Raw genomic sequence first — 21,537 nt, forward strand, 5'->3', positions numbered from 1 at the left:
TGGTATAAAAATCATTGAAATAGTGAAGGTGGGAGAAAACTTGCACCTGACAGACACTGTAAGCTCTTTGAAAAAGTTAGTATTTTGGCTACCTTAATGTTTCTGCTCATTCCTTGATTGTATACCAAGCAAGATTGTCTTGATAGTCTTTGCGATGGACCACAAAGAGGATGGGCTTTAAAGTACCCAGGGTGCACCAAATGGCTTTTAATCAGTTCTTATTTTCTTGGGAGGCTGGTGTGAAAAAGAATGCTGGATTACAGGGGACCTCTGGTCTGATCCAACTGGCTGGTCTCAGGGACATAGGTATAGATTTTTTTTTATGGGGGTTGGGGGGTGAGCCACACCCCCACACCAGCCCTAGGGCATGGCCATACTCCCAAGCCCGCCCTGGCCTGGCTTACTAAAGCAGCTCTCCGAGGTCGGGGATAACAGACTCCCTTGCCCTGCCCTCCCCTCTGGGCAGAGGCATATAGGGAAAATGGAGCCTGGTGCAAAATCTCCCCCCGGGCAGCTGCTGTGATGCTGGAATCCACCCCAAAACAGCATCACTTTCAATGGTGTTTAAACTAGAGAGCCCAAATTCTCCTTTTAAATCCACCTTAAAGGGAGAATCTGGGGTCCCTTGATAAACAACATTGAAAATGATATATTTTAGAATGAATATCCACCCTGAAACAGCATCACTTTCAATGTGGCGTAGTAATTAAGAGCAGGTGTATTCTAATCTGGAGGAACCGGGTTTGATTCCCTGCTCTGCCACTTGACCTGTGGAGGCTTATCTGGGGAATTCAGATTAGCCTGTGCACTCCCACCTGCACGCCAGCTGGGTGACCTTGGGCTAGTCACAGCTTTTGGGCTTCCTCTCAGCCCCACCCCCCTCACAGGGTTTTTGCTGTGAGGAGCAAGGGCAAGGATTGTAAGCCCCTTTGAGTCTCCTACAGGAGAAAGGGGGATATAAATCCAAACTCTTCTTTTTTCTTCTAAACTGAGGACCTCAGATTCTCCCTTTAAATCCCATGCAGAAGGGGTGGATTTAAAGGAGAATCTGAAGTAAGGGGTGCCTGCTGTCAGAGTGCAATTGTTAAGCTATAAGCACCAAACCTTCAGGGTATCTTTAGGAGTCTCTCCTAATGATTACCACCCAGGTTTAGTGAAGTTTGGTTCCAGAGGGGTCCAAAGTTGTGGACCCTCAAAGGTGTAGCCCCATCTCCTATTAGCTCCCATTGGAAACAATGGGGATAGAGCACCCTTTGGAGTCCATAGCTTTGGACTCCCTAGACTCAAACTTCTCAAAACCTGGAGTGGTATCAATAAGAGACTCTCCTGATAGTATCCCAGGTTTGATTAAAGTTTGGTTCAGGGGTCCCAAAGCTATGGACCCTCCAAAGATGTAGTCTTCATCTTCTATTAGCTCCCATTGAAAACAATGGAGGGATGGGAGCACTCCCTTTGGGAGTCCATGTCAGCTTTGGACCCCCTGGACCAAACTTCACAAAACCCACTGGTAGTGAAGTATCAATAAGAGACTCTCCTGATAGTACATCCCAGGTTTGATTAGAAAGTTGGTTCAGGAATCCAAAGAGATATGGGACCCTCAAAGGGAATGTAGCCCCATTCTTCCTAATATAGCTCCCATTGGAAACAATGGAGGATGGGGGCACCCCCCTTTGGGAGTCCATAACTTTGGACCCCCTGAACCAAACATCACCAAACCTGGGTAGTATCATCAGAAGAGTCCACCAAACAATCTCTGAAAGTTTGGTGCTGCTAGCCAGGGTAGGGAACCTCGCGGCTCTCAGATGTTCAGGAACTACAATTCCCATCGGCCCCTACCAGCATGGCCCAGTGGCCATGCTGACGAAACTGATAAGGAGTGCTAATTCCCTGAACATCTGGAAACGGAGTCCCAACAAACAACTCTGCAGCCCCTGCAGGCCAAAACCGAAAAGCACTAAAAAGGATTTTTTTAAACCCCACAAAAAAGCGGTGGTAGACTTCGGACATGAATGGGGGGGGTTCAAACCCGAGAAAAAACCCCCCTTACCTACGTCCATGGCTGGTCTTATGCTGTGAAACGAGAGAGAGAAATACAAATTAAGGCGGGGGAATGGAATATTCACTGAATTTACTTTCAGATAAATATAACCATAGAATCTTGCCTTTGTGGACAGGAATTGCTAGATTTTTATTATGGGGGTTGTAATACTAGTGCTAGGGCAGCTAAGTGATTGCAGGAAAGGCCTCATCAGCAGCGGGGGGTTGGGTGGGGGGGAATCTTTGAAAATAAGGAGAGGTGGAACAGGATGCTATTTGAACAGAAGTTTCTGGGGAAGGTAATTGAGAGAGTGGTGTTGGAGCAGCTTCAGGGTTTCCTGGATGACACATCGGCTTTCGATCCCTTCCAGTCCGGCTTCCGTGCTGGGCATGGGACGGAGACGGTTCTCGTCGCTGTCACAGATACGCTCCGTATACAGCTTGACCGAGGCGGATCGGCGCTGCTGGTATTGTTAGATCTGACTGCAGCGTTTGATATGGTCGATCACGACCTTTTGGCCCACCGCCTGGCTGCTTCCGGGGTACGGGGCACTGTCCTTCAGTGGATTGTCTCTTTCCTTCGGGACCGGGGTCAGCAAGTGTGGTGCGGGGAACAGGCCTCCCAGAGGTGCCCACTTCATTGCGAAGTGCCTCAGGGGGCTTTATTATCCCCGCTGTTATTTAACATCTATATGCGACCCCTTGCTCAGCTGGTACGGAGCTTTGGGCTGATCTGTCATCAGTACGCCAATGACACTCAGCTCATTCTGTCGATGGAGGGGGGAGCTGTCACCACCCCTGCGGCTCTACAGCATTGTTTGGAGGCGGTAGCTGGTTGGTTGCAGCAGAGCAGGTTGAAACTAAATCCATCGAAAACGGAGATCCTTTGGCTTGACCGTGGGGGGGAGGTTGGGAATTTCCAGCCGCCGGTGTGGGAGGGGGTCTCATTGGCGCCGACCCCCTCTGTCCACAGCCTGGGGGGTCCACCTGGATTCGTCTCTTTCAATGGAGACCCAGGTGGCCCATACAACCCAGGTTGCGTTTTTCCATCTTCGCCAGGCCCGGCGGCTGGCTCCCTTCCTCTCCAACGCGGATCTGGCCACTGTGATCCATGCAACAGTCACCTCCAGGTTAGACTATTGTAACTCGCTCTACGCGGGCCTTCCCTTGCGTTTGATCCAGAGGTTAAAACTGGTCCAGCATGCGGCGGCGCGGTTGCTCACAGGGGGCGCCTTTCGTGATCACATCCAACCTGTGTTGCGCCACCTGCATTTGCTCCCAGTCGAGTTCCAAATCATCTTCAAGGTGTGGGTGCTGACCTTTAAGGCCTTACGCGGCCTGGGACCCTCGTACCTTCGGGACTGTATTACCCCATATGTCCCTACTCGGCCTCTGCGTTCGGCAGAGGCCAATTTGCTGGTGGTTCCTGGCCCCTCAATGATGCGACTGGCCTCCACCCGGGCCAGGACCTTTTCAGCCCTGGCCCCTGCCTGGTGGAACACTCTTCCTCCAGCTGTCCGGGCCCTGCGGGACCTTGGTGAGTTCCGCAGGGCCTGTAAGACTGAGTTGTTCTGCCAGGCTTTTGGAGTGTCCAGTCGCTGAGAGTGCCCCCCCTTTTCATCTTTCCGTTTTAGAGCTCCCATGATCATCTATGGGACCCACTTTTGTTTGCTTCCCCCCTCTGGGAGGGTTTTAATTGGGGTTATTGCGGGACGTCATCTGTATTTATTAATTTTTATCGCTGTGTTTTAATCTAATTTTAATGGGGTATTTATATGGGTTATTGTACACTGTGTAGAGGAAACTATGTTGTACACCGCTCAGAGCCCTTCGGGGGTAGAGCGGTATAAAAAACCCATAAATAAATAAATAAATAAATAAATAAATAAATAAATAAATAAATAAATAAATATTGAACTCATTTGTTACGAGGGCGAGTTTTGACATAAATATGACTTGGTCAGGCTGGGCCCTGGGTGGGTGGGGTGGCTGCCTTGGCTGACCCCAGAACAGCACTGGGAAGGTGGTGGGGCCTGACTGGTGAGCCCGTAGCAAAACTGGGCTTGCCGGGCCAGATCTGGAGTGAGAGAAGGTTCCTCAGCTGGCTTACAGGCCTGGTAAGCCACCTCAAGAGGCTGGTTCCAGCCCCTCAGCATCATGTTTGACACCCCTGTAGTAGAATATTGATATTATCTCAGTTGCAGATCTCCACAGGATTACATGCTAGAGTGAAGACTGAATACTGCTGGACTCCAGAGGTAAGACTCTGGTGAAAGGGAAATCTTTGGCACTGCAAGTGGGATCGTGTCAGTACAGAAATCTCTGCCCCTGAGGAAACTTACCCTCGCTGTGGGGCAGAGCACCAGTGATGATCTGCAGAAGACAATGAGGAGTACAACAGAGGTATTGAGGTTCGAAACCCCACTCCATCATGAAAACTTACTGGGTGCCCTTGTGGCCCAGTCACACACTCAGCCTAGCCTACTTCGTAGGGTTGATGTAAGGATCAAACGGAGGACAGGAGAAGTGACTTTGGGGGCACCATTGTGAAGAAAATCTGGGTAAAATTAAGCAAATATATTTACATGTATTTAAAGTGTACATAGGTTCACTATCGTAGACAAATCAAGCACATGAAAGAGTATTAATGTATACATAAATGTTTTTAAATGACGTGGACACAGTTGAGATATCAATTATAACTAGAATTGCTGTCTCCTTGAAAGGCTCCATGCTTTTATAATAGACAGAAGTCGCACACCTGAGGCTCCTTCCGCAGAATAATACATTTTCAATCCACTTTCAATGCTGGATTTTACTATGCAGAATAGCAAAACCCACTTGCAAACAATTTTGAAAGTGGATTATTCTGCATGTGCAGAAAGGGTTTAAGAGCTGCATCTCCTCTCCTATACGTATTAAAGGCACAACAGAGAAAAAAGACGGCAACGCAAGCCATTGAGATGGAGAGCCCAGGGTCCATGTTTCAGCATTTCAGGTGTCCACCCCCACATACATTTTAAGGGACTTTCTTTTCAAAATACCGAGGAAATGGATAAATGTACGCTCTCTTGCACTCCTGTCGCCTGTTAATGCGGGACAACGAAAACAACATAAACCCTGCCCCAACCGGCGCTACTCCCTTCCATCTGCAGGTGGCGCTGTCATTAAGTGCGGGATCATCGTCCGTTAACGAAACTAAAGGACGCTCTAGGCCTGTCTTCCCTCCGGCTCACTGCATCTCCTTCGCCAGCGAAGGGTGGAGGATGTCGCTCCTGCGAAAAGATGGCGGCTAGGAGGAGTCTCCTGCAGAGTGTGAGAAACCCAGCCCCTTCCCTGGGGAGGGAGGAATCTGAGAAAAGAAAACGCCCCCCACTCACGCTCAGTTTCAAAGGAAAAGTTGGGGGGTGCTTGAGCCTTCTTTTATGGGGGAAGGGCTGCTCATGTCTAAGGAACGTGGCGGGGGGGGGGGGGGGGGGTCCCTGTTAGAAAGCTGCAGGTAGGAAGAATAAGAGAGAAACTATCCTGTCGCTTTGTCTCTGCACATGTTGGTTGTCTCTGCAATGGCTGGAACTCTTGCATTCTGCTTATCCCCTTTCCTAGCCAGCTCACTGGACATAGGATATGCATAAGCTTTCTATTACCAGTGTACAGTGAAGTATACTGTTAAGAATGGAACAAAACAGGAAAGTATCTCCAAATGCAGGTTATCCTGCAGTTGTTGTGAATAATGGAGGGAAAGCTGCACCCGACAATAAGTTATCGGATAGATTTCGGCTCAGTGACTACAGTGGGTGGATTAATTTCCTCAAGGGAGGAGTTGCAGATTTACATATATCTTCACAGATGTGGCTGTAAGGAGAGGTGGACCTCTTGGCATTCACATTTTCAGGAAGTTGTTTATAAAAAGTCTAAGACAGTAGACAATATATGGAGGGGTGGGGTTAGGTTGGGGGGTTTCCACCAACACTTCAGTCCTTCTGGGTTATCAGAAGAGGGGTGCAGCTGTGGACTAGATAATCTAGTTTTGCTGACTGATTTTTAAAAAAGATCTGGCTGGGTTCTGGTGGCTTGTATTCAACTTGTAGAGTAACAAGTTGTGCAGCCCTGTTTGAGAGGCTGTCTCTTTTCCCCAGCACTGTGGATGACTGATATGCTGACATGATGCCCTAATAAAATGAATTGGATCAGTCCCTGCGTCAATCACTCCTGATCCAAGCATACTATCAGGGACACTGCAGAAGTAGTTGTCAGGAAAAACCATCAACTCCAACCCGTCAGGAGGTCCCTTTTCTGTGATGTCCCTTATATAAAACCTTTGTGGAAATGGCACCTGGAAGGTCTCTAACAGCTCCAGAGTTGGTGAAATGGCAGATGACCATTTTTATGTGTAGATAGAAGGTATGAGTTCCCTTGTAGTTTGCATCAATAGATGTTCATATTGTGTACCACAAATAGCCCAGTTATGCACAGAGGACAATTAAGTAAGAAAGCTGGAGTTCTGTTATCCAGCTTCACTAATTAAAATTTGTGAACCTTATCTGATTTTGTTTTCTAAGACCAGCTCAAGATGCATATATTCAGAATTAACTAGCAGATTTTTTTTGTACATTTGATTTCAAGCCAAGGTGTGTGTGTTGAGAGGGATAGAAAGTGAAGAACTGGGAGTAATGTAATAGTGGCAAGAGGAGAGGCATATCTGAATGGGTGCAATAAAGAACCTGAGTAAATTAAGAAAACAGCAATGAAATAATTAGATGGTGGTCGGAAACGGGATCAGTAGAAGTTTGTTCATTAACTTTTGTTGGCCCTTAAATTGTGAGGCAACTGAAAGACTATCTCAACCGGTGTGATCATTATTCAGGCCTTTGCTAGAAGCTGTATTGAAGCTCTTTTCTGTTGTTTCTCAGGAGCAACCAGCAAGTTGGACAGATGACTTGCCCCTCTGCCAGCTGTCTGGTGTGGGTTCATCTTCTAACCGTTCATATACTGCAGATGGAAAAGGAACAGAAACCCACCCCTTGGAGGATAATTGGCTGAAATTCAGGTAAGTTGCCTACAGAAGGGGGTAGAATGATTTAGTGGCAAAACTGACAATCTTGGTGGGTTGGATCCAGATTAAACTTTCCATGAGTGGAATGGACGTGTTCTATTTCCCATTTCCCATTGTAACCCATTGATACCCACAAAATGCTGCTCCTAGGAAACAGAAGATCCCACTAAAGGAGTTCTGAAGTCAGCTCAGTTTGGATCCAACCCATTCATTCTAACAAGCTCATTTTAACTGGAATATATTTATTGTGGGTTCAGTTGCTGTTCGTACACTACATAGTGATGACCTTGTCTTATCCTTGCCACCCTGACCTCTTTTGGCAGGAGTGAGAACAACTGCTATCTCTATGGAGTCTTCAACGGGTATGATGGCAACCGGATCACCAATTTTGTGGGGGAGAGACTCTCTGCGGAGCTCCTGCTGGGCCAGCTGAGTGCCGATCCTGATGATGCTGATGTGCGCAAAGTCCTGCTACAGGTACTTGAACTCTGTCTGTGAGGGTATCAGGAATATACTGGTGCCCCTCTTTTGCAGCACAACGAAGAGGAGGATCTGTGTTGTGGGTCAGGCCAAAATCTCACTGTGGTGTCATCAACAGATTGATGCCACTATACAGCGCATCTCTATATTGTTCTTGTTGTCAACATTGGGGTAGTCTGCCCCTTGTCAGTGCTGAGCTGTTTTATCTTGTTTATCAGATGTCTTATTCTCTTGATTGCACTGACATACTGTGTAATCCCCGATGAGTCCCAATGAGAAAGGCAGACTTTAAAATGAGGTAAATAAATCTGGATACTGTCCATTTTGAGGTTGTAAAAACGTCTTTAAAAGCACTTAATTCTTTCCTGAAGGGAATATTTCGCTGATTTTTTAAGCATTCCCCTAAATATTCCAATTTTTCCAAGGGAAATATTGGAAAAGAAATCCCTGGGGAGGGAGGATTCAAAACAAAAAACTGTTTCCCATTTTTCCCTGTTCTTTTCCCACCCCTGGGCACTCACATCTTTACTCCTACGCAAGCCCTACATTTCTACTCGTGACACCTTTCTGAGATCCAGTAATGGTGACCTGCTTGGGCTGTCTTCTCAGTAGGATGCAGTGTGGGTATCCATCAGAAACAGGCTTCTTGGTAGCTGCCCTCGTGTTGTGAAATAAACTTTCCCTGCAGGCGTGCCATTCCTCTTCACGTGCGTTCTTTCAGAGGCGGATGAAGACTTTTTTGTTGTTGTTCTGCCAGGCTTTTGACAAGAGCTTAGCTGTTTCTGTCTTCTGATGAGTTTTGGGTGACCCCTTGAGCACTGTTTAGTGATTCCTTTAATGGTTGTAATTTATTGTTACAATTACAATTGAAACAGTGTTTCTATTTTTTATAATATAGAGTTATATGTATTAACTGCCTCAGGAGGGCTTCTTCCGTTAACTGAATATTCAGTTATGAAGTTCATGGGTAGTGCACAGCTTTTGATATAAAATACTGACAAAAAAGAGAAATATTTAAGTTAAGGTAAATGGGAGGAGTGGGTGCAATGCTGGAACAACTGAAATGTGAAGGAAATAGTAAAGATCTTATCAGAATAAAGGGGTTCTTCGATATCCTTGTACAGAAAGGGAGAAGATGGAAGTGAAAAATTGCTAGGAATCTGGATGCAGACTATAACTGCGCATTTTCAGTTATGCTAATGGATTTCTTAAACTGGTTCTTTGTTGATTTGGTCTGAATTTTGACATAGTGTATCTCTTTATAATCATAAAAGGTTGTTGGTCCCCATGTTGCAAAGCTCTATTCTTGAACATGCTCGGTCTGTGAGGGAGGAGATGCCTGTGTTGGATTTAAGACAGTTTCCAGCCACTCTCAGTTGCTCTCCTGAGCTGGAGACCAGCTCTCGTGCTCTCGTCTCATTTCTCCCCAACCTCGGTGCATCCTTTGTCAAAAGAGTACAGGCTGTTCTGTGTTAGGTTTTCAATTTGCCTTGCCAGACTGGATCAGACAGGAATCGAGAAAATGGAGTAGAGGAAACTGTAGGAAAAAAAACAGAAAGGTTTTTAGCATAACAAGGAGTACTATTGGTGTGTTGTCAACACTCCTGAACAAGTTGGTGCGACCTGTGTAGTCCTGAATTCGATGTAGCTGATATTGCATTTTTCTTTTTTGTTTGATGATATCTTTCTATGTTCTCCTTGTTCTGGACCCCGTTAGGCTTTTGATGTGGTAGAGAGGAGTTTCCTGGAGACCATTGATGATGCTTTGGCGGAAAAGGCCAGCCTTCAGTCCCAGCTACCGGAGGTAACATACCCTCTTGACTTTAAAGAAGCATTACTGGAAACAGGGAGCTGTAACTGTATAATTTCTTTGTCTGAGAATCCTTGAAGTCTTCCGTGAAAGCCTAGATGCAGGGGAAATGGTTTGGCCCATTTCCAATGTGTTTATGTTTCAAAAATCTGCCTTCATTTGGTGCTACTTGTTGGTGATCCTAAAAGATCTAAATGACAGAAGAGCTAAAATCTTTTCTTGTCAGTTTAGCACCTATAGGTTGAACTGAAAGATGTAATTGGTACAGGGGGCTTATTTGACCACTTTGTGATATTTACACAGGACTGGGCCCTTGTATTTTCCCACTCAGTAATCTACAAAATTCAACCCCTTGGCTCAAGGGAATTAGAATCCCCATTTCACCAGAAGTATGCCTTGAAAGAAAAGAGGAGGTACGCCCATTTGCAAAGGGGAACAACTAAGATGCAAAACATGAAATTCAGTTCCTTAAATGTTCTCTCCAGGGCCTGTTGTATAGCAGTTGTTTAGAGATCTGAGTACTGAAGGCATCAAGAACATTATATAATCTCTGTGCTAAAAATATATCAAGACTGGCACATGGATCATTTTTAAGCAGGCTTTCATAACTTTGTGTTTTAGGGTGTGCCTCATCACCAGCTGCCGCCTCAGTACCAGAAAATCATGGAGCGCTTGAAGGCTGTGGAAAAAGAAATCTCTGGAGGAGCCATGGCTATTGTGGCGGTCATTCTGAACAGCAAGCTTTACATCGCCAATGTAGGTATGTGCCTTTTCACCACTGTTTTGGGCATTTCCTGAGTGCAGCCCGGATCAATGAAGGAAAAGGCCACTGGATTACTTTATTCACTTTGCATTTGAAACACATACTTTACTGACTTCTTAAAGAGCCTCTGAAACTGGCTGCAAGTAACTCTGTCAAGTAATATAGCTTCTTGGGAAAGAGGGAAGAGCCTTGGGAATTTCCAAGCAAGCCCTGCTTCATGATGTTGCACTGAAATGATAATGGTTGGTTGCAATTTGAACCTGTGTATATCCTTTTCCTGTTGCCTGTCTCATTTCCTTTTCCTACACTTTTGTATCATGCACTTTTTCTGCACAGGAACGAACCGGGCTCTCTTGTGCAAATCTACAGTAGATGGGTTACAAGTGACACAACTCAATATGGACCATACCACAGAGAATGAGGACGAACTGTTCCGATTTTCCCAGCTGGGTGAGTAAGCAGCATGCCCAGAGAGACTGTTCTTGGTTTTCAGCTGAATCAACAGAGAAAGGGCTGCCAGGGCATAGTCTTTGTGGTTTTGCCTTGCAGAGCTGTGTAGCATAGTGGTTAAGTGCTTGCACTGCCACTCACACGGTCAGGAGTTTGAGCCCCCTGTGGGTCAGATATCCTAGCAGCTGGCTCATGAGTCCAAGCTCAGCCAGCCAGCCGATTCTATGGTTGAGTAAATGAGTACCTACAACGCACATTAGCTAGGGGTAAAAGGAATGAGCCGGGGAAAACAGTAATGTGCAAGCTACATGCACAAAAACGGCTTGCCTATAAAATCACTGCTTGCAGTGATACTCCAGGATACGACTGAAGGGGAAACTTTACCTTTTTTTAGGGTCATGCCAAATTATGCCAGTATTAATATATTATGATGATTGATCTTTCTTTTTACCACTTGTAGGGAGTGCAAAACAGAACATTAGATATGATTGAAGACAGGGGTCTGTTGCCAATCATCCCTTTATTTAGCCTGTTACTTAGTCTTTAGTCACTGTGAATCAGCATTGATAGCAATTAGAAGCATGTAAACCAGAATAAATGCCTTGTGCATGTGTTATTATGCATGTGTCCTAAGCAAATCCATTTCTAAACAGCTGCTTCTAATCCTGGAGAAGATCTCCCTCACTTTGGAAATGTGTAGGAAACTGTGAGAACTTTCTAAAGCTCAGTCTAGGGCTTTCCCTTGTCTCTCTCTTATTAAAAAAGGGAGTAGCACAACTTGAATTTGTTGCGGTGGGAGCCCTAGTTTGAGACGGGGACCACACAAATATCTTCTCATCCATGAATCTGACTTGGGTAACCTTGAGAAAGCCCTGCTGTCTGAGCTTGAGCTACTTTACAGTTTAAGATTGGCTAAATGGCTGCCAAGATCCAGTGCAGAGCCCCTGAGATGAGATGAAAAAGAAATCTTAGGCCGTATCTGCTGCACGGCCGCTTTTCACCGACGACCTGAAGAGCCAAAGAAGCCCCCCAGGCGCCGATCCTACAAGCGCCGCTGCTGCAGCAGCAGCGCGGCAGCGTGACCTAACAGCCTCTTCCACTCCCCAGTGAGCGGCGTCAAGCATACCTGAAACAACAACTGCTTTAAAGGGTTGTTGTTGAGAGATAATCGTCTTCTCCTACTTGCGGCCCAGTCGCGGAGCAGCGCTTCGCCCGGAGGCGCTTTCTCCCAGCCCAGCCTTACGAGCGTCACTCCCCTGCAAATTACGAGGCGTGCAGCCCTCGCGAGCGTCGCCTTCCATGCACTGTCCTCCACCGCCCACACTGTCCTCAGGCCTCCAGGGGTTGGAGGGCGAAGCGTGTCGAAGCGAGACTCACGGCGCCCCGCCAGGCGGCTGAAGACGCCAGTAAAACGGCCGAAGCTTTGAAGCGGCTCCGATGCGGAGCCAGCCTGCCTCTACCCGGCACCTCCCCGTTGCACTGCTCGCCTGCGCCCTGCGTGTGAGACAGAGCTCCATATGCGCCTTGACAAGAGACTCCTGCCCGAGGCGATGAGAGTGAGGGAGGCCGTGCAGAAACGGCCTAAGTAAGGAAGTAAAATCCACACACTCACTAGTATCCACTGTGTTGGAACAGTTGCTCTCCTTCAGCCTTAATTGTCTCTGTTGATGGAATTTTGTAACTGGGGGTTAAAATAGGGCTTATGACCATCAGAGGCTGCTGTGCAACAGCCGTTCTGTAGGGGGGGATCTTTTAGAATACTTTTGTTATTGCTCCTTACTGTAACTCTGGTCATTCTTCTTATCTTACTGTTCTTTTAAATCAGAGGTCTTGAATAGAGTAAGAGCCAGCCCTTTTACAGGCAAACACTGTGGCTAAATATTTCGTGACTGCTAAGGTAGTTTTCTGATTCCCACCTATAAGGAAAACCAGGACTGCTTTGGTCATTCTTAGAGGATGGGTCCTAAGAGGGGGTGCTGAGCCACTCCATGGATGCTGGCTAGTGAGACTCTGCAAGGGTCCTTTTGTCCTCCAGTGGAGCAGCAGTGGCATAGTGGTTAAGAGCAGGTGTACTCTAATCTGGAGGAACCGAGTTTGATTCCCTGCTCTTCCGCCTGAGGTTTATCTGGAGAATTCAGATTAGCCTGTGCACTCCCACCCACGCCAGCTAGGTGACCTTGGGCTAGTCACAGTTCTTCTGAGCTCTCAGCGCCCCACCTACCTCACAGGGTATTTGTTGTGAGGGGGGAAGTGAAAGGAGTGTGTAGTCTCCTACAGGAGAGAAAGGGGGGATATAAATCCAACTCTTCTTCTTCTTCCACAGAGTTTAGCACTTAAAGTGAAAGCCATTGTGGTCCAGTGGTTAAAGTGAAAGCCAGTGTGGTCCAGTGTGGTCCAGCGGTTAAGAGCTTTGGACTGGGATGGTATGTGGAAAGACCAAGGTCTGAATTCCACTCGTGCCATGAAGCTCCCTGGCTGACCTTGGGCCAGCCACACTTTCTCAGCTTTGTTGTGAGGATAAAATGGAGGAGAGGAGAATTATGTAAGCCACTTTGGCTCCCAATTGGGGAGAAAGGCCGGGGACAAATGAATTAAATAAATAGAATACATGAGATGTCATCAGTATGCTTTCCTTTCACTCAAATGCTGGGTAGGGTGGGTGGCTGGAGTTCATGAACTTCAGTCTGAGATCAGGGATCGGCTGGATGTGGATGCAACTTAATCCAGACAAAGTGGATGTAATTTTGACTGAGGTATCAGTTCATCTTGAAATAGATCTGTATCCTGTTTTGGATGGATTTTATCGCTAAGGGTCAGAGCTCGGGGTAACTCCAGGATCCAGTACTGTTCTTGGATGCCCAGGAGACAGCAGTAGCCAGGAGAGGTTTTTGCAAGCCATTCTCTTTCCCTGCACAAGGTAGACCTTTTTTTTTTTTGCTGTCAAGTCCAAGCTGACTTATGATAACTTGATGGGGTTTTTAAGGCTAAGAGACTTTCAGAGGTGGTTTGCCATTGCCTGCCTCTTCCTCACAACATTCATTGGAGGTCTCCCGTGCATATCCTTGACAGGGTCGAGGCTGAGAGGGCGTGACTGGCCCAAAGTCACCCAGCAAGTCTCAGTGGCAGAGGGGGGATTCAATCCTGTGTTTTCGCAGATCCTAGTCACCTTAACCACTGCACAGTGTTGGCTTTCTACACCTCGCTGTACTTAGCACTCTTATTCATGCATAATAACATATAGAGCACAATACAATTATGCATTTTACATGACAAAGTGATTAGCAGCTACAGCTGGTGGAAAACAGTTTGCCAGAGCAGTCAGTGGTTGCTAGTTTGTTTCCAGGCCCATTTTGTGCTTTTAAAAGCCCTAAATGTCAAGTAAGGACTTCTCATGCAAACCGATGTCAGAATTCTTATTCTGAAGTGTGGTGTGCGAACACAGTGTAGGATTTCTTCGAAGTACCTGACTTTGGAATGCTTTCCCAAAAGAAGTCCAGTTGGCTCTATTGCGGTGTAGTTTACTAAACAGTGAAAACCTGGTGGTTTCAGAAGGCCTTTGCACTGAGTGGTAGCAAACCATTAGCTGCTGTCATGAAATTGCCTGTACGTCATGGGCTGCTTTTGTTTTGTTTGATTGTCCATATGCCACCTTGAGTGGTTTTGGACTAAACAGTGGGTTAGGAATATTTTTTGAAAAATTGGTCTCGAAATACGCAAGTTTTATCCTTTTGTTACACAGAAGAGTTCTGATTAGAATTATTGCTCTGCAGAGATTTTGCCCTGAACGTTGATCATGATTTCCAAGATCAGTTTTATTGGCTTCAGAGGCATATAGGCAGCCGTGTTGGTCCACTGCAAAAAATCCAAACAGCAGGAGGACCATAGCCCTTTTATTGGACCCAGTTAAAAGTTGTAAAGTGAATGAACAGCATAACATTAGGAACAGTTAAGACCAAAAGTCCAGTTAGTTCAGCTTCTTCTCAGAGGCTTCTGGGAACCTTGCAAGTAGGGTATAACTGGCTTTAGAGTGTCACCAAACTCTTCTTCAGGATGGATGCTTGTGCAAAAAGGGAGGGAGGGGGAAATATGTTGTTAGTGCATGGGAAAGCCCCCTTGCAAAATGTGACCATCTTAAGATGGATTCTGGAGGCTGTTTGCAGACTAATACCCTTAGCTGGTGCACAGGGCAAAAGATCTCAAGTTACACTGGGTGTGTACTGAGGCAAAAAAAAGGCTGCTTCTGAGTGCACATATCTTCTTTTTTACTCTCATGAATAATTACTGCTCTTTTCCCTTCTCTCTTTGTTTGGTCCGCCATCTTATTTATTAGATTTTCCTTCCCAGTCGACATGTCTGTTTGGCTAGAGGCAATTTCCTGTGCTAGAATGCAAATACAAGAGATCTGCCACATGCATCAAAGTCAATTAGCTGATTCTTTATCTGGCAGGTTTGGACGCAACAAAAATAAAGCAAGTAGGAACCATATGTGGGCAGGAGAGCACTCGCCGCATTGGGGATTATAAGGTCAAATATGGCTACAGTGACATTGAACTTCTCAGGTGAGGCAAAGGTTTCTGTCCCAAGCCTTTACTTTGAAGGGAAGTCCTTCCGTCTTTGTTGCTTTCCCCTGTTCAGTACTAATGGTTCATTTTGTTTTATAGCACCGCAAAATCCAAACCAATCATAGCAGAGCCTGAAATCCATGGAGGGTACCCACTTGATGGAGTGACAGGTTTTCTTGTTCTGATGTCAGAAGGGCTCTACAAAGCTCTGGAAGCAGCTCATGGACCTGGGCAAGCCAATCAGGTAAGAGCTCCAGAGCAGATTTAAACCGCATGCAGGGATTTTGTTGCATTGATTATGACATGTGTTCTGTGCTAAAGCATAGGGACAATTGGCCTCTCAGCTATTTGGAGAGTGTGCATTATTGATTCCTGTTGTTTGCTGTAGACAGTGCTGTGGCTGCTGACATGAGCCAATAGAATAGATACAGAGACCAAAAATCCAGAGCCCATGAGTAGACCTAGATGGTAAAGATGGTCTTCCTCTTCAGGGAAGCAAAGCCACATCCTTAATTCCAAGGTTCTCCTTTCCACTGACTTGGCAGAGAAGACAGTAGGCAAGTGAAATTGCAGTCCAGGAGAAAGAAACCAGCATGGGATTGCTCCCATTCTTTCTCTGTGTCTTGCATGATTCACAGCAGAGGAAGTGATACTAGTGGAGCCCTGGGGTCGGTGGTATTGTTTATGGGAGATTTGTGAATCCTTTCTTCCCTGAAGTGCAATTTTTGTTTCCAGGATCCTAACAAAGGTACCCTGCAGGGTTCATGTCAGGTGACTTAATGCAGTACCCCCTATTAGGTGGGAGATCCCCATGCCAAGTGAAGGCCCTCTTAATGAGAGGCTTGTACACAGCAGGGTGAATCTTCAAAGAACTCAGTCATGTGGGTGATAGGGCCATGTCTGCATACTTCTTTCACATAGAAGAGCGTGTTCGCACCTGGAGGCCAGGTTTGTGGTTGGGACCTGTATATCTAAAAGGCTTTAAATCTTTGCAACAATTCCAAAACATACCCCTATACTCTTTTCTCTCCAGGAAATTGCAGCCATGATTGCCACTGAATTTGCCAAGCAAACTTCACTGGATTCTGTAGCACAGGCTGTTGTCGATAGAGTGAAGCGCATTCACTGTGATACATACGCCAGTGGTGGCGAACGGTCCAAGTTCTGCTCTCGGCATGAGGACATGACGCTGCTAGTGAGGAATTTTGCATATCCACTGGGTGAGATGAGCCAGCCCACGCTGACCCCAACGCAAGGTATGGCTGACATAAATAAGTGTTTGAATATGTGTGCAAGAGGGAGGGAGAAATGGTTCTGTCCAAGCTGTGATGCTTTATTGTTGGCCTTTCATAGTTCTGAAGTAATTGACTTATCCCTTTAAGGCTTCAAGTGATGCAGAAGCCAAAAGATGTTGGAAAGACGGAGCTTTGTAAGCAAGGTCCTCAGTAGTTGCCCATGGGGAATGCCACTCACTCATGATGTGACATAGTTGTTAAGGGTTCCAAAGCTTCCTCATGCACTGGTATATTTTTATTTTACTTCTCAGGAGGCCGTGTTTACCCAGTGTCAGTGCCATACTCCAGTAACCAGAGTACTAGCAAAACCAGTGTGACGTTGTCTCTTGTCATGCCTTCCCAAGGTCAGATGGTCAACGGTGCCCACAGTAGCTCTACATTGGATGAAGTCACACCAACTCTTACAAAGTAAGCATCCCCTGCTCTGACATGGCTGCCTTTGGAGGCCTCCCTCTGCCCTCATGGTCCTTCCAATACTCTGCTTTTGTCCTGTCATCTGCTTTTGGGGTCCTTTCAGTTTACAGCATTGGCTACATCAGTGATAGTGAACCTTTTCGAGACCGAGTGCCCAAATTGCAACCCAAAAGAATCCATTTATGTAAAGAGGTGCCAAGCACAGCTTAGATTTAACCCTTCTAGATACTGAGGTTTTCGTTTAGCTCAGAGGCGTGCATTACTCAGGAGTAAGCTTGGTGGTAGTCAGTGGCTTTGCTTTGAAGCAACTGTGCAACTCTTCCAACAGGTGACTCACGACCCTAGGAAGGTTTACTCAGAAACAAGCCCCATTGCCAGCAACCAATCTTACTCCCAGGTAAAGGATCGCACTTTAGTTCTTTGCATGAAAATCAGTGGGGTTTAACAGCGCTTAACAGGGTTACCTACACTGCTTCCCCAAAACTAGGTTTTAGGTTTAATGCTAATAATCGAGCCCAGCGGCCAGCCTAGATGTGTGTGGGGGGCACTCTGTGCGTGCCCACAGAGAGGGCTCTGAGTGCCACCTCTGGCACCCATGCCATAGGTTCACCACCACTGGGCTACATGTTCCTAAACAGTTGTAGATGTACTATGAATCAATAATTGGGACAATGACCGGACTCTTAGTTTTCATTAAATGATTACATCAAAAAAGCAAAAATATATCTACCCGATATGGTTGTGGATAAAAGTTTGAAAATGACTTCTGGAGTTTCTTCTAACGGCCTTTCAGGGGCAATATAAGTAGTAGAAGAAGAAGAAGAGTTTGGATTTATATCCCCCCTTTCTCTCCTGTTGGAGACTCAAAGGGGCTTACAATCTCCTTGCCCTTCCCCCCTCACAACTAACACCCTGTGAGGTGGGTGGGGCTGAGAGAGCTCCGTAGAGCTGTGACTAGCCCAAGGTCACCCAGCTGGCATGTGTGGGAGTGTACAGGCTAACCTGAATTCCCCAGATAAGCCTCCACAACTCAAGCGGCAGAGCTGGGAATCAAACCCAGTTCCTCCAGATCACAGTGCACCTGCTCTTAGCCACTGCTCTTAGCCACTACGCCACTGCTGAAGTAATTCGTACAAGGTAACAAAGGAGGAACCCAGTAACATCCAGCATGTTGCATATAAATTGCTTGAAAACTCCCATTCCTCTCTACCTACTAATGTTTCCCTATTTCATAAATATCTTCTCTCTCTCTCTCTCTCCCCTCTCCCCTCCCCTCCCCCCTTAGCATATCCACTCCTGGATTCTAGTATGTCCCTTCCATATTCTTTAAAAAAAAACAGTTTTGAGATGTTAAATATGCATTTTAGCTAATGGCAGATTTGGTGGAGTTTCTGCTGTGTAGACTGTTTTGTTTCTTCTATCCATATACACAGAAATTGCCCCCCATTATCAGTACTAAAGTTTCAATCTTCCTACATTCCTTCTTGGTACCACCGTTGAAGGACTCTTTTATGTTTTCCATATTAATGTTAATGAAGCAAGTGTATGTACCCTTTCCTGATTTACATAAAATATTCCAACTATGTGCATCCACACAGATTTTTTTTAGATATTTGCCCGAAAATGTAAAGTATAAATGCAACAAATGAGTTTTGCAAAGGTATGCATCGAGGAGGTTTGGCTGTGAAATGGCCTAATTGCAGGATTTGGGCTTCTTTTACCTCATGAGTGTAATATAGCAATTATGACTTTGTTTCCATAATGATACAGGTAGGGACAGGATGAGGAATTTGCTGTTTATATTACTTGGAACATTTTGTGTTTGCTGGATCATTTGTGTGGATAGTAGTGACTGTGTGCCTCTCTTTCTCTTTCCATGGCCATCTCTCAGTCAAAGTCCAACTGTGACCCTCCAGTCTACCAACACTCATACCCAGAGTAGCAGCTCAAGCTCAGATGGGGGCCTCTTTCGTTCCCGCCCCTCTCACTCTCTCCAGCCAGATGAAGATGGGCGCGTTGAGCCCTATGTGGACTTTGCAGAGTTCTACCGCCTCTGGAACATGGACCACAGTGAAACAGGAGCACTGACTGTGTCGTAATCCAAGGAGACCAGCTCCTGTGAACTTCAGTATGGGAAAATAGAACCTGGTGAGGCAGGACTAATTTATCATCAAATTGTTCCCATTCTTCCTTGAAGCATGAACCTTTGTGGACAAAGCTAATGTACCAAGAGATTGCTGATACAGTTTTTATCAGCTTGTCAGGACACATGCATGTACATCAACCTGTTTTCTAATTGTTTCTGCCATTGTGCAGGCCTTGTGGGCTCTAGAGTGGATTGTGAACCTTTCCTATATCTTTAGTATTGCGGTCACCAGGCTGGACTTTTGTGGAAAAGACCATGTCTGTAAAGGGTTGTGGGTGTGCGTGCACGCTATTGCTCAAGTTTTAGTCCTGGAAATACTTCATCATGATACTGATTTAATTCCATGAAAGATACATCTAGTTTACAGAATAAATTATAGCTTCTCGTCATTTTTATCGGACACATTTTCACTTTATTTTTGTGACCTTTTAACATCCAATAGATAAACGTAAAATCCTCAGCTTCCTAAAGTAAACACTACAGCTTTCAGTCAGCTGTAGGGCTCATATAGGAGAAGCACCTTGTGAGGGACAAGAGCATCTCCTGCTTCTGAAAGGCATGATGTACTACATCATCAGCAATAGGCCTTGGTACCATAAACATTGACAGTTCAGTCAGAGAGGCAACATTGTTGTCTAGTCTTCTACTCTGGTAGTCAGTAAGCCCTTTGCACCAAAGCTTGAAGCAGTGAAAGGGAGGAAGCATCAGTTTGAAACTAGATCTAACCTACCCTCTGCCCTTCCTTATCAACATAGTTTTACTTTAAACAGCAGCCTTCTCACTCCTGTTTGTTCAGGGGATATCCCACTAGAAAGGGAGGGGACTCTTTTACTACTTAGAAGCAATCTGGTATAATAGATCTACTTAATGATACAGGGAAAGATACCTGGTTCATTCCTAATTGATATCCAGCTGGAGAGCAGGAATGATGATGGTACAACTGAGTTGCGTAAAGCCAGCAAACTCCAATCTACATGTACAGCAAGCTGTATTCTGGTGGAGTTTTGTACTTTCACAATTAAACCTGGTCAGTATGTGATGCTATTAAAGCCTCCACATTCTTATTTCTGTTGTTTTCTTTGAGCTGTTGAGGAGAAAGCATGAAAATAATTTTAAAGGAATTGCTGCTGTATTATCAACATCTAAGTGATGTTTTCCCTCTACCAGGACAGACGTTTAAAGCACTGGAAGGACACTGTAATGTTTTCATGATATGTCAGATTTTCCATGGCACCTGGGGATAGACAGTAACTTGTGGAAAAGAAGCAGGCCCCTTTTTTAAGGCAGATTAGCTGGAGGTGGGAATAGGACATCCTGTGCTTATTTAGTAGTGCCTGCCTTGAGGCTGAAAAAGGATGCCATTTACACCATTGAGCTGAAGACTTCCTTTGCCTAGAGGTTTTTTTACTGAAGGGAAGGAAAATGCAAGCGTTTTTTTTTGGGGGGGGGGGGGGGGGGGGAGCATGAGGTCAGGCCTTGGCTAGAACAATGAATAATTCATAATCAATTATTTCTCTTAATAGCAGGAAGCTCTGGAACCACCGTCTTTCATCCAGCAAGACTGCTGCCTCTGCTCATTTTGTTATTCTGTGGGGAGCTAGAGGCTTCTCAAGGCCAAGATATAAGTGTGATAAAGGCTGCCCTGGGAATGTTTGAACCTGGTGGGATCCACTTTGAGGTACTTTGGGAAATGATTCCATTTCACCTACCACTGTCAGTAAAATGAAGTCAAAAAGAAGGGAGAGCAGGAATCAAAGAAAGAAAGAAAGAAAGTGTTACTAGTCCTTACATTAAATATAAAACAGGAGAAAATACAGATGAAAGTTGTGCTAAAGGAATTTTCACTGCCTGTTTAAAAGTGGATACTGTTTCCCCACTCACAGTCAGATGGAAAAGAGCCACTGAAGTTTAGGGGCTAGAACTGGTTAGGAAAGATCCAGGTTCAAATTCCCTCACACCTGGAACCAGATTATTGGGTGATCTTGAGCCAGCCATGCTCTCTCCATGTAACCCTGCCCCACAGAGTTATGATGAGAAAATGGGACTGTGGGGTTAGATGTCCTGTGAGCTTCTTAGAGGAAAGGTAAGATAAATATTAGGAGCTTAGGATCAAATTCCTTTATTCACATACATTTTACCTTATTTTTTCTGCAGTAGCTTGAAAAATGCTAAAATGTGAAACACAATCTTATCAATTTAAAAAATGTTATTAAAACCATCCAGTTCTAGATTAATCCTAGTCTCTGAAAGACAACCCAGACAGGGAGGTCTGACAATTGCTTGGGGCTTTGGCAAACCTCTAAGCAAAGGAAAGGCCACAATTACAAAGCGTGCCTGATCATCATGAGATAGAGGTTAGTAGGTGGGGCATATATGTTGTAAGCATTCTCTGCTGATCTTGATTGAGGTGGAATTGATGTCAAACCCACTGGTAGTGGTTGGGTGAGGAACTCATAATCAAATTGGGTTCATGGCTGTTCTGTTGGCTTACCAGAATTCCTTCCAAGGAAGCTGCTTGTCAGACTTT

At 45.5% G+C, this 21,537-nt stretch overlaps 1 protein-coding gene across 1 annotated transcript; it reads left to right on the forward strand.

The window, feature by feature from the left end:
* The first annotated feature begins 5,220 nt into the window (after positions 1–5,220).
* On the forward strand, positions 5,221–20,074 carry TAB1 (TGF-beta activated kinase 1 (MAP3K7) binding protein 1). Its single transcript, XM_048501926.1, has 11 exons — positions 5,221–5,352; positions 6,948–7,084; positions 7,414–7,567; positions 9,288–9,374; positions 10,002–10,140; positions 10,480–10,593; positions 15,041–15,152; positions 15,255–15,399; positions 16,189–16,411; positions 16,702–16,858; positions 18,756–20,074. Exons 1-11 carry the CDS (start codon positions 5,323–5,325, stop codon positions 18,961–18,963), a joined length of 1,506 nt encoding a protein of 501 aa, XP_048357883.1. The 5' UTR covers positions 5,221–5,322; the 3' UTR covers positions 18,964–20,074.
* The last annotated feature ends 1,463 nt before the right edge of the window (positions 20,075–21,537 follow it).

Source organism: Sphaerodactylus townsendi, linkage group LG06 (assembly GCF_021028975.2).
Source record: "Sphaerodactylus townsendi isolate TG3544 linkage group LG06, MPM_Stown_v2.3, whole genome shotgun sequence".
NCBI classification, from domain to species: Eukaryota; Metazoa; Chordata; class Lepidosauria; order Squamata; family Sphaerodactylidae; genus Sphaerodactylus; species Sphaerodactylus townsendi.

What these genes read in the sequence shown, in the direction of transcription:
- TAB1 (XM_048501926.1), top strand. Translation starts at nt 5,323, where the DNA reads ATGGCGGCTAGGAGGAGTCTCCTGCAGAGT. An exon ending in TGCGCAAAGTCCTGCTACAG is followed by an intron (nt 7,568 to 9,287) that starts GTACTTGAACTC and finishes GGACCCCGTTAG; the next exon opens with GCTTTTGATGTGGTAGAGAG. An exon ending in AGTGACATTGAACTTCTCAG is followed by an intron (nt 15,153 to 15,254) that starts GTGAGGCAAAGG and finishes TTTGTTTTATAG; the next exon opens with CACCGCAAAATCCAAACCAA.